Source organism: Asterias amurensis, chromosome 18, assembly GCF_032118995.1.
Source record: "Asterias amurensis chromosome 18, ASM3211899v1".
Taxonomy (NCBI): Eukaryota; Metazoa; Echinodermata; class Asteroidea; order Forcipulatida; family Asteriidae; genus Asterias; species Asterias amurensis.
This window is the reverse complement of record NC_092665.1, coordinates 12,480,081-12,494,901: the sequence shown is the minus strand read 5'-3', so window position 1 is coordinate 12,494,901 and position 14,821 is coordinate 12,480,081. Positions and strand designations below refer to the sequence as shown.

The 14,821-nt window shown below is 37.6% G+C and overlaps 1 protein-coding gene across 7 annotated transcripts in view; it reads right to left on the bottom strand.

Moving 5' to 3' along the window:
- Window positions 1-14,821, bottom strand: part of LOC139950389 (uncharacterized) — a 75,767-nt gene that overhangs the window by 12,691 nt on the left and 48,255 nt on the right. For 3 of the 7 annotated variants that reach the window (XM_071949024.1, XM_071949023.1, XM_071949025.1), the window contains exons 6-14: window positions 11,164-11,341; window positions 10,497-10,578; window positions 9,310-9,676; window positions 8,384-8,492; window positions 7,612-7,704; window positions 6,449-6,672; window positions 5,612-5,764; window positions 4,710-4,805; window positions 2,410-2,556 (exon numbers count right to left, since the gene is read on the bottom strand). In XM_071949024.1, the coding sequence (XP_071805125.1) occupies window positions 2,410-2,556; window positions 4,710-4,805; window positions 5,612-5,764; window positions 6,449-6,672; window positions 7,612-7,704; window positions 8,384-8,492; window positions 9,310-9,676; window positions 10,497-10,578; window positions 11,164-11,341 (1,449 nt within the window). The remainder of the gene's footprint in view (window positions 1-2,409; window positions 2,557-4,709; window positions 4,806-5,611; window positions 5,765-6,448; window positions 6,673-7,611; window positions 7,705-8,383; window positions 8,493-9,309; window positions 9,677-10,496; window positions 10,579-11,163; window positions 11,342-14,821) is intronic. The other 4 variants (XM_071949027.1, XM_071949029.1, XM_071949026.1 and 1 more) reach the window with 3 other exon arrangements.

Here is a 14,821-nt window from a genome sequence, read left to right as displayed (position 1 = left end):
TGAGAAACGGCTCCCTCAGAAGTGACATAGTTTTCGAGAAAGAAGTAATTTTCCACGAATTTGATTTCGAGACCTCAGATTTAGAACTTGAGGTCTCGAAACGCACACAACTTCATATGACAAGGGTATTTTTTTCTTTCATTATTATCTCGCAACTTCGATGACCGATTGAGCTCAAATTTTCACAGGTTAGTTATTTTATGCCTAAGTTTAGATACACCAACTGTGAAGGCTATAGTCTTTGACAATTACCAATAGTGTCCACTGTCTTTAAGAGACATAACTCTAGTGACTAGGTTAGCCCTAGATGTTAGAATGGATTTAAAAAGGTGCCTCTGCAAAATGAAACTTTAAAAAAAAACTTTCCATTCACTGCAAAAAAATCGGTTAAATATCATTAAAATTAACATAAAATACAGGCCGGAAAAGGTTGTACAAAATATTATCATACTTGACACACATTAAGTCATACAATATGTTTTCTCATGAATACTTTTCAATATTTTTTTTTAAATAATGCGTAAAATGGCAAATGTTGGCCTACATGCCTACGACTACTGGCCTATGGCTACTGTCTCTTTGGGCAAAAAAAAAAAACAAACATGTTTAGCATTCTGCCTTTTTGAAAAAAGGAAGGACCTTTTTTTTTTCAAAAATGGCCGCACAGCAAATCTGGGCTGTTTTTCAAAGTATTTTCTTTTTGTCCGAGATCGTTAAAACGGATCCTTCTTTTCTTTTTTTTTTTTTTAAAGGAGAAAAAAGGAGGCAACCTCTAAAAAGGAAGCGGGCGGTGCCGCTTAACATGTTTTTGTCTTTTTGGGCCTTGCACAAATGTCACACATGGCTGCCATGTCTGACAATTATTTGCCATTTTGGGAACCATTTCATTCCTTAAACCACTCAGGGTTTAGCCTCAATAGCCACTTTGAATTCCCATGCCAAGAGTGCAAGGGCTTCAAAATGACTAACAAGAGACTAAGCCAGAGAGGCTACACTTAATATAAGTAACGGCCATTTCCGAACTAGTGGCTGTGGCTAGTGCTAATTGGGTTGTTGTCAAGAACAGTCTTAAGCCAGGTTCATACTTTCTTTTGCGAATGCGAATGTGTCACAAAGTCGAAAACAAAAGAATGCATAAGTTTAAAGTGCTCAACTCCTGATTCGCTGCGAAAAAACAGGGCTGTGTCAAAATTAGTATCGCATTTGCATTCGAAGTATGAACTATGCTTTATGCTTCAATGTACATGTTAACATAGTGGTTGGTTTGGGTGGTCGGGTTGGCGCTGTGGCATCTTTCCTAGCCTTCCACCTCTAGGGCCTGGGTTTGAACCACACTGAGGGCACTGCATTTGTGAATTGGGTTTTCAGTCCTACCCGACTGCATGGGTTTTCCCTGAAATATTTCCACATCTAAACTGAAACTTCCTTCTTTGTCTTCTCTCCATTGGGTTCTTGGATAATACAGCAATTAAGTTTGCTTTTCTGACAGTCCTTGGCGAAATCACAACCCGAATAAATGAAAAGAAAACCAGCCACAGTTGCTAATTCGAAATTGGCCTAAAAACTCAAAGAACGAATAGGTAGTCTGCCATGCTGTTACAGGTTTTTTCTATTGATCACGCCAACTCAGTTTTTTTCTAAAACGCTGTCTGTAATGTTATTGGTCAACTCAGCTTTGCATGCAATGCTCTTTGTTTGCATTATTATGATTTCAGCTTCTACTATTGGTCAATGTTTAAACTCTAGAATGATGTGATTGGTCAAACAGCTGTGCATGCATTATTTTTTCAGAAAAGTTTGATAAAGTTTTTCAAAACCATCCTTAGAAAATGTTCACACCTCCGAATTTAGCTCCTAATTTGACCAATATCTTAATTAATTTGGTCTTATTTTGGTTGATTGTTTGTTGCAATGACCAAACATTTATAATAATTAAAACGGGGTTCATTTTTACTTGTTTCACATCGCGTAAAATTGGTCCAAACATGTCCCCATGCAGTCAAAAGTACTGCAAACTGTCAATGGACAATGATATCCTACTAATTTTTTTGTTGATGTTTTTTTTTTCCCCCGCTATAATGAAATAAATCTGCTAAGTAAGAATTTCTGCTGTGGGTAAGCTTTATAAAATTGGTCCCACGCGCTAAAAGACAAAAGGCAGACAAAATCAATGAATCTGAAAGTTTTCCAAGACGAGAAGTTCAGAAGAGGCAGATTGTCCTGAATCTTGCTTCTTGCTAGCCTTGAAGTAACTTGTACGCTTTTGTTAAAACTCAAACTTGATTAGCTACATTAGTAAACAGAACTCATGCAATCTTTTCTAGTATTTTTTTTTTCCTGTTAATATTTTGTGAGTCGCAAAATGCAAAGACGCTCCATCAATGTGGAGTTTTAAAAAACAACACTCACAACTTTGAAGTTTTGATAAATTGATGGTGCTGAAATTTTTTTCCCGGTCGGAACTTGTAAGTGTTCCTCTACTGGTACGCAGTTTTGATACTCGGCATAGTCGTAGATATCTTCCTTCGGGGTATCTTCCTTGTTTTTATTAGGCCGCTAAAACCAGAAAAATCACCTTTATTTTATTTACATTAAAGGCAGTGGACACTATTGGTAATTACTCAAAAGATTTATTAGCATAAAACCTTACTTGGTAACAAGTAATGGGAAGAGGTTGGTAGTATAAAACATTGTGAGAAATGGCTCACTCTGAAGTGGAGTAGTTTTCGAGAAAGAAGTACATGTAATTTTCCACGAATTTGATTTTGAGACCTCAGATTTAGAATTTTAGGTCTTGGAATCAAGCATCTGATCGCACACAACTTTGTGTGACAAGGGTGTTTCTTATTTCATTATTATCTCGCAACTTTGACTACCCATTGAGCTCAAACTTTCACAGGTTTGTCATTTTATGCATATGTTGAGATACACCAAGTGAGAAGACTGGTCTTTGACAATAACCAATAGTGTCCAGTGTCTTTAATTTGTTGACCGGGTACTTACTTGTCTGTTCTACTTTTATGCTGTTAAAGAGTCTGTACATTGGTTCATAATAACTCTGAAAATTAGTGTTAATAAAAACTGGATCGGTCTATTGTTACTTGTGTGGTCAAGTGGCGAACGTGACCTAGGCTTACATAGATTGGTATACTTGCTGAAAACAAAACGGTCATATTCATCATACTTCAAACCTGTAGTAGATCAGGGAAAAGAATCCCAATCAAATATAAATAATATTGAAAATAACAATAATAACAGGGGAAAGTTTCATTCGGCAATTCTACAAAACAAAATATTTCAACTGAACAGATTTTTGTGCACAGGAATGAATGCTGATATTGGAGTAGCAAATGATGATCTTTGAGTTGCAACACATTTTGTGTAGAATTTTGCTCTGCTACATGTATACAGGTCAAAATTCCAGTTGAACCTAGTTAACTGGGGTCAACTGGTTCAACTGAATAGTGACCAAACTCGTCCATTTTCCATCTTAACCAACTGGTTTGGACTAGGTTTAACTGTGTCCAACTAGGTTAAAATTATAAACCAGTTGGTCTCTATCCATTTTCCGTATTAAACCAACTTGTTTAAACTGTGTTTATCTAGTTTATCAACTGGTTTCAACTAGTTCCAGTTAAACCCAGTTTAACTAGGTTCAACTGGAATTTCGACCTGGGATATATACAGAGGAAACAATCACAAAAATATAACATTCTTATAGAGCACGTGTATTTCAGTTCTGGGAGAACTCTTAACGTCCTTCACAAACAAAACATAGGTAATCTACTCAACCATTTGAAACTACATCAAATATTGTGAAAACAGGTAAAATTTAAGAAAGCTCAGTCGTGAAAATTAGTTAATCAAAGGCAAAAGGTGTTACAAATTTGCAGAAGAAATAATATGACTGCATTAGATTTGTGTTATGTATGAACAAAATTCATCCTATGGAGAAAGAAAATGGGAAAAAACCCAGAACCCAGCCTTAATAAATAAGCAGAGAAAAAGAACTTTGTGTTTGAAGCAGGCCTACAACTTTGCTAAGCGAAAACTTGCAGGAAACCAGTTACAATCCATGTCCACCACTTGTTTGATTGGTAACCCATACATGTATGTGCTTAGAAAACCTTTCTGTGCACTGGATTTCAAAGAAGTTGTAGACAATTTTAACAATCAGACATGATGTGGTGAATTCATCTGTTTGGTACACAGTCAACCCTCCTACTGTCTGACCGTTCAATACCATCCACTGCAGTTGTTGTGAATGCTAAATGAACTATGCCAGACAGTAATAGTGTATCATGTGGTGAATTCATCTGTTCCGTACACAGTCAACCCTCCTACTGTCTGACCATCCAATACCATGCACTGCAGTTGTAGTGAATGCTAAATGAACTAACTTAATCTGGAAAATACTAGATTGAAAGTAGTAGGAGGGCCATCTGAAATAAAGCGTGAAGTATTTTGGAGAAGCTGTACAGTATGATCAAGTTTGATTTATATAAAGCAAAACATAACAAATTTGTTTTGGCAAATAAAAAAAAAATCCGTTTTAAAACAGAGGAACCACATCCCTGATGACATCAACAGAAGATCATCTTTTAGGATTCAACCACCGTTGCGGATTTAGAGCTTTTACAGGTGATGTTAGCTTGATCAAGCGAAAAAAAAAAAAAACTACTTTTCGCAATTCTCTTAAACAAACTCACAATTTTGAAGTTTTGATATATGGAACTGGATTCTGTTTTTGGTGCTGCAGGTTCAGGAGTAAGTTGTACATCGTCGTAAAACTCACCCACTTCTGGCTAGATTTGGACATAAAATTCCACTTAAAATAACATGCTAAACTTTAAAAGTTATACAAAAGATTTTACAGGAGAAGAAAGATCATTTTATAAAACCCTGTCCATAACGGAATGGGCACTTGTACATTCCATGGCATCTCCCGGCAGGCAAGAGTTAGTCCTACAATATGTGCAGGAGAAATTTCACGTTTCCTATAATTACTGTGTACAACATGAAATTAAGAGCTGAAAAAAGGGGTTAAATCTTAAACACAATCTAACAACTTGCAGCGTACAAATAGGAAACTCTAACAATAATGTTGACCTTTCTCAGGCCCTGAATTTCGTTTTTGAGAGGACGAGGCTGTTTCAATTATGGACACTTCCATTGTAAAATCTACAGAAAACCTTTAAAGGGGCACCAAGGCCAAATTCAGGGCAACCAAAGCTCTGTCCCCCTGTACGCTTAAACCAGAACTTTTTCCTTTTTTTTTCGAAAATTGTGATCAAGTTATGTGGTTGCTGAGTGAAAAACAAATCAACAATAGTCCGTCCCCCTGTACTCTTAAACCAGATTTTTTTTTTTTTCTGAAAATTGTGATCAAGTTATGTGGTAGCTGAGTGAAAAACAAATCAACAATAATAAAGACAAGTGTTTTTGATACAGAAAAATGCATTATGTTTAAACTATTGTACCAACAACACACACTAAACATGTACTTGTTCCTTCAAACAACAACATTCAATGGAGAAATTTCTTGGTGATTATCATTCACAATAGAATAGAATATTGAGATTATAACAAAAGAATGGATCTCCTTTTTTACCTGGTCTGCTGCCCCTTCGCCTCCCTGTTTCTCAAAGGCCTTCAAGATGTCCGAGACCATCCCTCTCTGTGTGGTGGATTCCTTCCTCTGCCCCTGGGTCATCTCCTCCATGAACTTCTTAAGAAGGTGGCCCATGTCTAGAGGATTCAAGGCCTAGAATATAAGAAAAGGAGCAGTAGATAGGGTAATGGATCAATAACAAAAAATTAAAAAAGGATGACCCAAAAAAACTTACTTAAAGGCAGTGGGCACTATTGGTAATTGTCAAAGACTAGTCTTCACAGTTGGTGTATCTCAACATATGCATAACTTTTCATTCATTCATTCATTCATTTTTATTAAAAAAAACAACTGGCAGCACGAAGCTGAATAACATAACAAACCTGTGAAAATTTGAGCTCAATCGGTCCTCTAACTTGCCAGATAATAATGAAAGAAAAAACACCCTTGCCACACGGAGTTGTGTGCGTTTATACGGTTGATTTTGTGACCTCAAGTTCTAAACCTGAGGTATCGAAATCAAATTGGTGGAAAATTGCTTCTCAAAAACTATGACACTTCAGAGGAAGCCACTCTTCACAATGGGTCGTATGAATAAAAAGTAGTATTTACTGACAAGTACTAGCAAAAAGTAACAGCATTAACTTCCAAGTAGATGCATTCAGTAAAAGCATCTTCTAAATTCCGTATGAATAAACCTATTCGTTTACTGCAAAGTATTCACTTATTGCTATGGAGTAGATACTTCTGATACACCATGGCTGATTTAACAGAAACATAGAAATCATGAGAAACATAAGAAAACCTATAGTATTTTAATTATTTAAAAAAAGTTACCTCAATAAAAATGAGAACCTCGCCGTCTTTCATGATTTTCATGGATCCTTTTCTCTTAGCCTCCTTCTGTCCAGCTAGCATCATCTCGCGTCCCTCCAGCGGAAACTTGAACTGCGAGACGTCTCCGTCCTCCGTGTAGCACGTCAGATAACCTTTCTCGATAGTGATGAACTTCTTCCGCCATTTTGACTCACCGTATTTTGCTCCCATCACATTGATGTAACCTGTGAGAAGTGGATAGTTGTTATTTAAAAATAAAATGGGAAATTCCACATCATAGAATGATCGCACACGTCTGCATATTAAAGGCAGTGGACACTATTGGTTATTACTCAAAATAATTATTAGCATAAAACCTTTCTTGGTGACGAGTAATGGGGAGAGGTTGATGGTATAAAACATTGTGAGAAACGGCTCCCTCTGAAGTGCCATAGTTTTCGAGAAAGAAGTAATTTTCCACAAATTTGATTTCAAGACCTCAGATTTAGAACTTGAGGTCTCGAAATCAACCATCTAAACACACACAACTTTGTGTGACAAGGGTGTTTTTTTTTGTTCATTATTATCTCGCAACTTCGATGACCGATTGAGCTCAAATTTTCACAAGTTAGTTATTTTATGCATATGTTCAGATACACCATCTGTGAAGGCTAATCTTTGACAATTACCAATAGTGTCCACTGCCTTTAACCAGTTAACTACTCCTACTTTTTTGAAGCACACACTCATGATCACTTTCATGCTACTTTGCTGTGCTCATCTGTTGGTTTACTACGCCAGAACAGTAAATGACACAACGAACAAAGGATATATGCTTTTCACGGATCAGACTTTTGAGTCATCGCTGGAGTTTATCTGTAGAGAACATCTTCCTCGACATCAAGGGATTGCTTATTATTATTAATTTTTATGCTATTTGAGAATATTAGTCATGTTAATTTATTCAGACAGAATGGAATGTAGAATCTTGACTCTTTGTGCAAAACAAAACCACATTTCCTGCAAGTCTCAAATGTATTAGAACATTTTGGGGACCGCTTCTGTTCCACGTGCATTGCTTTAACGCGAGAAGAAAACAGGTCCCAATGTTCCAATACGCACAAGACTTACACAGTCTATCGTATTGGCCCAAGTTTTAAAAAAAAAGATTATTTTACACTAACCTGATAGGTAGCCTTTGTCATCAATGCTGAGCTGTGGAGACATATCTTTGCCCTTCTTCTCTCTCTTGAAGAAATTCGCAACTGTTCCAACAACTGTTTAGAATGAAAGTTGTTTAAAAACATCAATTAATTACAAGAATCGAGACGGCATCATGCCATTTCATTGTTGGCCTCGCAACTATAAATTTATGAATTTATGAACCTCACGGGTCAGAAAAGTTAGTCTGGAAAATTTAAGCATGGTGCTTCACTTCATGAAGAACTATAGTTTCATAGAGCTGCTTAAGCAGAAAATATCGCTTAACATTTGTCTGCTAAGCAAAAATGAGCAGGGTACCAGTCACAAATTGTACTTATGCGACGTGGTGTTTGGCTGGTAACCTTAATCTAGTAAGCATAATTTTGTTGTGCTTAGCTCCTTTTTGTGCTGAAGTAGCTCTCTTTTGCTGAAGACTTTCATGGTGTGGAGAATAAGAGTAACTACACTTGTATAAATATATATTTGTGTAAATACGCTCGTCTTCAGGAGAAAGCAAAGTATACTGTTCGAAATGTCGAGACCAAACCGGCTCTTTTCAGAGCAACCACTCCTTCAAAAGAGATTTTACTCATGATTGTACCCGCGAGTTTACTATTCACACTTATATTTATAATTACTCATGTCTTATCCAGCTCTATGAAATTGGGCCCTACTTTGGCAATAACAAAAAAGAAGAATGAGTCTTCGATCACCACTTCTTGTTTTTTTTTAATTTCCCAGGATAAATCTTACCTTTGGCTGTGAGATCTTCGCTGGTGGTGCGTGTCGACGTTCCGTCTTTCTCTACGTACCCTGTCGATGGGACAAGCTCGTTCCCCATGGTAGCATAGTTCTTCAAAACCTAGAAAATGACCGAATGCAATAACAAAACAATAACTATAACACCAGAGTCTTACATGTATCAACCAATAAGATACTCTAGGCAGTTGAACAGAGAAAATTATTTTGAAGATCGGTTTTGAAACTTTTGAATTATGAGACCGATTCATGTATCAGCTTAAAAGGACGTTAAAGGGAAAGTACACAGTTGGTAGTTACTCAAAACAAATATTACCTTAAGAACTTACTTGGTAATGAGCAGTGGAGAGCTTTTGATAGTGTAAAACATTGTGGGAAATGACTCCCTCTGAAGTAACATAGTTTTTGAGAAAGAGGTAATTTCTCACTAAAATACGTAAAATACTTCTAGCTAGAAGTGGTGGTTTGAACATCAGCTGGCAAAGCCTGGAGCATAAGCCAGAGCCCAAGCCGAGGTTTAAGAATGGCCCCAGTGCGCTTGACCACTCTGCTACGACACGCAAAATATTAGTAAATCAACAGTTATACATTATAATGTGGAGCAATCCAATAAGACACGCCCACTACAGCAACTGCCTTTCAACACAGTTCCATGGATGGTTCCATCCCATCGTTCATGAACAGCGCACTCCACAACGCATCTGGCTTGCTTTTTCTTATGAATTGAAAAAAAAACACGTAAGTATTTATTGGTTTGACTAGTTTGCTCTGAAGTTTTAACTCTGGGCCTAGTGATCTCCAAACACTTATTAGAGCCGTTACCACATTCGCCCTCTAGTGACTCAGGGCGTAGTGATCTCCAAACGCTTCTTAGAGCCGTAACCACGTCGCCCTCTTGTGACCCCTATAAGCAAACAAACCTCGATCCATTTATCGGCATCCTCCTTGGATTCGGCACTGAATAGCTCCGTCCCTCGGTTGGGATGGTTGAGACTGAACACATTCTTCCTCTTCCCTTCCTGTCCGACAAACGACACGTCAAATCCAAACAGCACCATGTCTAGAGCAGGTTTCTTGGAGTCGTAATTCTTGTAGCCCAACAGATGCATGTCCTTCGCGAGACAGTACCGTTTGTCCCACTGCCCGAAAGATTTCTTGGAGATGGTTTTCCCTTTTCCTTGACTGTACAATATTCCGAGATGGTCCACTTTGGGGTCCTTTTCATATTGCTGCTTGAATATTTCAAACTTGTCCTTCTTCTTTTTGGCGTTGGCGTTGGCATCAACACTACAAATACAAACATAAACAAATTTGGGTAAACACATTTTAAGTCATACAGACCCGAGTCACACAGACTATTTTGTATATTATACGGTTTTCGGCTACTGTAGTAGTAGTAACATCCTGCAGTTGCATTCATTCCTTCTGCCCTTTTGACCACTGCTTCTTATTCTCAGCGAGTACCCTTAGCTCCCTTTAATTTCTTTTTAAGTTGTTTGTGGTTGACTCATGCATTTAACTCATACATTTTGTGCTGTGAATTGTACCTCACATGCTTTGTAAAAAGGTTTTTGCCTGGTTTGATTCATATAAGTTTAAAGATACTGGACACCTTTGGTAGTTGTCAAAGACCAGTCTTCTCACTTGCTGTATCTCAACATACAATGTATGCACAAAATTACAAACCTGTGAAAATTTGAACTCAATTGGTCGACGAAGTTGCGAGATAATAATGGAAGAAAAAACATCCTTGTCACACAAAGTTGTGTGCTTTCTAATGCTTGATTTCGGGACCTCAAAATCTTAATCTGAGGTCTCAAAATCCAATTCAAGGAAAATTACTTCTTTTCCGAAAACTATTTTACTTCAGAGGAAGCCGTTTCTCACAATGTTTTATACTATGAACAGCTCTCCATTGTTTGTTACTGAGTCACATTTTCTCCGCGTCACACAATTATTTTGAGTAATTACCAATAGTGTCCACTGCCTTAAAACTATTTCTGATTTGGGGTTGAACAAAGAAAAATTGACTGGAGGAGCAGGAGTTGAACCAACAACCTCTTGAGTAGTTACTTTTCAGGGATGAGGTTGCCGTGGCTACACTTACTCTACTGCTTGATTCCTCTGGATTTCATCTTCATCGTAATCTTCGTAATCAGTGGATCCCCAACTGTCTTCTTCATCTCGGACTACAGAGGAAACAACACAACATTCAAATTGTCTACAAACAGAAGCTAAATTTGCATAGGGGATAAAGAATATTATTAATCTATTTATTGATTTATTTATATATATATACATTTTTTTTGGCGGGGGGTGTGTGTTTACCCTTACACCAATGTGTGTGAGGACTGTAAACTCAGTACTTTCCTGAGTCCTGTGAATTAAAGTTGTTGTAAGTGGTGTTTGAAGCTTTATATGACGTGAAAATAATGTTTTAGAAAGATGTTTTAAAAGTAGAATACAATGATCCACACAAATTTGCCTCGAAATTGCGCAGTTTTCCTGTCACGTGTTAGTCGACGAGGTAAAAGGAAAAACCACACAATTTCGAGTGATACTTGTGTGGCCCATTAAATTCTACTTTTAAAATATCTTTCTAATCATATGCATTTCATAACAAACGGTTATAAACGCTTTTCAAAGACCAACTCGTCGGATCCAAGGCAACGTGTTCCTTTAAGGCTGAGGACATGATTGAAAAAAAAACTCTGATACTGTAACAGAAAATTAGTTGTTCGATTCCTACACTTGATGACAAATGAGTAGCTTACAATTCATATGATCGGGCATCATTTCATAATCGGACAGTTCCTCTTGCGGTTGAGACGACGAGCTAGAATTAAAGGAGATAAATGTCCCCCCACTGTCCGTTGCTTCTGGCTCGCTACTGGCCGGCATGGATAGGTGTGGCATGGTCGATGACTTCACACCATACTTCTTGATTGGCGCCTAGAGAAAATCAAAATAAAATAAAAAATTCTGTTGAAGATTAATTTCTTCTAAGGTACAAAAATCAAGCATGGTATTTGGCGCTTGAAAAAAAGTAGCAAAATTTTAACAAGTACAAATGCTGACCTATTTTTATGTACACTTGGTGTATGCTTTAATAGAATTTTTAGACAATTTCAATCAAAATTTTTTAGATTTTTCCCAAGAGCAACTAATATCAGAAATCAGACTAAAGTAGGAAGAATATTATGCCAGGAAAATGTACATGTATGTTTTCTCTAACCCCATATCTGCATAACTACATGATTTCCTGTACAACACACAACCGCTGTTAGCACCCAACTTCAGGAAACCCTAAGATGAACAAGAAGTTAGTGTCTGTCTTTATTCCCTCATTGTACTACCCGATATGAGATGGGCAAACTATATATCACATTATAAAGATAATAGACCCTTCCCATGAAGTATGCTACTATACAAATATTGACTGCTTCGAGTGTCGGACTAGCACACGGCGCCATGTGCTAGTCTTCGGACTAGCGCATGGCAAACCGATGGCCGTCGTCTAGCAAAACTTAGACATGTCATGTGACGCGCTCTAAACCAATGAGCAGGCAGAATACTTACATTCATGCATGCTTACAGACCCTATTGGTTGGCAAACGCCATAGAGTTGTGCACTAAGCAGACGCACAATCGTGTCTGCTTCACGTACCCATTACCCGTACTCCAAACAGCCCTCATTTTGCCAACCAAAATGTTAGTGCGCACGCGCTATGTGCAATTTACATATTTCATAGAAAGGGTCTATTAAAGGAACACGTTGCCTTGGATCGGACGAGTTGGTCTGTAAAAAGCGTTTGAAACCGTTTGTTATGAAATGCATATGGTTAGAAAGATGTTTAAAAAGTAGAATATAATGATCCACACAAGTATTACTCAAAATTGCACGGTTTTCCTTTTACGTCGCGAACTAACACGGTCGGCCATTTATGGGAGTCAAAAATTTGACTCCCATAAATGGCCGACTGTGTTAGTCGACGAGGTAAAAAGACAACCACGCAATATCGAGGCATATTTGTGTAGATCATTGTATTCTACTTTTACAACATCTTTCTACCCATATGCATTTTATAACAAACGGTTACAGAACACTTTTCAAAGACCAACTCGACCCATTCAAGGCAACGTGTTCCTTTAAGCGCTCTTTCCATTTTAATGATATGTATGTGTATTTGCATCAGGTCACCTCAGGGGTTTCTTACCCTGCCTTTCACCTCTATGGACCTCAGTTCGAGTCCCATCTCAGACTGGAGACCTTGCATGTGGATTGGGTTTACAGTCCCTACCTGTTTGCCTGGGTCTAGCCCCAATGGGATGATGGTCAAGTGTTTTGTTTAAAGGGTCTATGTAACTTTTGTAGGACAAAAAACACAATGTCCACAGATTTACACTAAACTTACACAGTTTGAAGATAATGATAGTAGAAAGCTTCCCTGAAAATATTACGTGCTGAGGTGCTGTAGTTTTGGGGAAATGAGTAAAACAATGTCATGAAAATAATTTTCTTTCGTCTCATGAGACGAAAATTATTTTAATCACTTACAAACATATTTTCATGACATTGTTTTACTCATTTCTCAAAAACTACAGCACCTCAGTAAGTAATATTTGAAGGGAGGCTTCCCATTATCATTATCTTCAAACCCTGTAAGTTTAATGTAAATCTATGGACATTTTGAAAAGGTACCCAAATCTTTAAGGACACAAGTGTGATGACCATGACTTGAACCCAAACTCTACTGATGTTTCCCTATTCTAGAGTTGCCTGATCTTAATCTTTCACCAAAAACTGTCAATTCACGGATGTAACCAAAAATTTTCTACCAAGGGTGCACAATTCCTGTTCAACACTGTTTTAAATAAACCCAAAACACCACAAAGATAATAACTTGCAGGTTAAGGATCATTGTCTACATCCGCAATTCTGATGCCGAATAAAAATTTGCCAAAACATTCGGCTGAAAGTGAAACTTGACTGAAATAATTGCTTTGATTTTGACAGCAATACTTATTTGGATTTGTAGGAGGATCAAAGAATACAAGATGATAAGTATCACAGGTCTTGTCCCAAACACTTTCGCTTTTAAAGAAAACTATTCTTTTCCCCATAGGTTCTCACTTATCAACTGTATTTTTCATAGTTGTCCACTGCAGCTCGGGCTGTACATGTATACTCCCTTGAGAGCTAAGAAAGATTAATGGCCCAATGGTAAATTTTAACCATGCTAAAATTTATCAAGGGACCCGGAAACTAAATTGCGTCGGTGTGAAATGGGCTTCAAAGTCTACGGAAAACTTTTGAAGACCAATGCCTCTGTTGCCTTCATGTATATTCCACGCCTGCTGATGTGGTTTTTAGTAGTGCATTTGGTAAATGCATGAAAATAGTGAAAAATGATCTCCAAGTGGAAAGCATCTCTACTTTAAGCCAGTGGACACTATTGGTACATTTGTAATTGTCAAAGACTAGTCTTCTCACTTGGTGTATCTCAACATACATTTATGCATAAAATAACAAACCTGTGAAAATTTGAGCTCAATTGATCGTCAAAGTTGCGAGATAACTATGAAAGAAAAAACACCCTTGTCACACGAAGTTATGTGCTTTCAGATGCTTGATTTGAGACCTCAAGTTCAAAACTTGAGGTCTCAAAATCAAATTCGTGGAAAAATTACTTCTTTCTCGAAAACTACATTACTTCAGAGGGAGCCGTTTATCACAATGTTTTATACTATCAACAGCTCCCCATTAATCGTTACCAAGAAAGGTTTCATGCTAATAATTATTTTGAGTAATTACCAATAGTGTCCACTGCCTTTAAAACACCTGAAAATAGTAATAGTGAAATTTTTTCTCCAAGTGGTCTAACTGGCTGGTTTTGGAAAGCATCTCTACGTAAAATAAAAAATTGACAAGTGAAGGAAGCCAACATAGAGTTATATAGCTCAGTTGGTAGAGCGCCGGCACGTTAATCCGGAGGTCAACCCTGCTCTAGTAAATTTGTCTTTGTTCAGCCCAAAATCGTGTAAAATTAACCCAGTATCCATGGTCACTTTTGATAGTGAAAAAGCCGGCACTAGTGAAATAGTAACCTAACTTGTCCCCCTTGCTAGTCACTGAAAAGCTACATGTGTACATGTAAGTAACCCTGTATTAAGGCATTGCATGGTGAGATATCAACATGATCAATATACATGTATCCATTTGGTTTGCGGTAACACCATGTGAGTATGGTGAGGTACTGACCCATTTCACCTGACCTCATCAGCAGAAAAATCTTGAATGCGCCATACTGGTGGGCAATTTTACTGTGCGTTTTCATATATAACTCTATGCTGCGCGTCATGCAGTAAAGAGTGCATTTTAGGCGACGCGGCGTTAATACACGTAAACCTAACTGCCCACCAACATGGTGA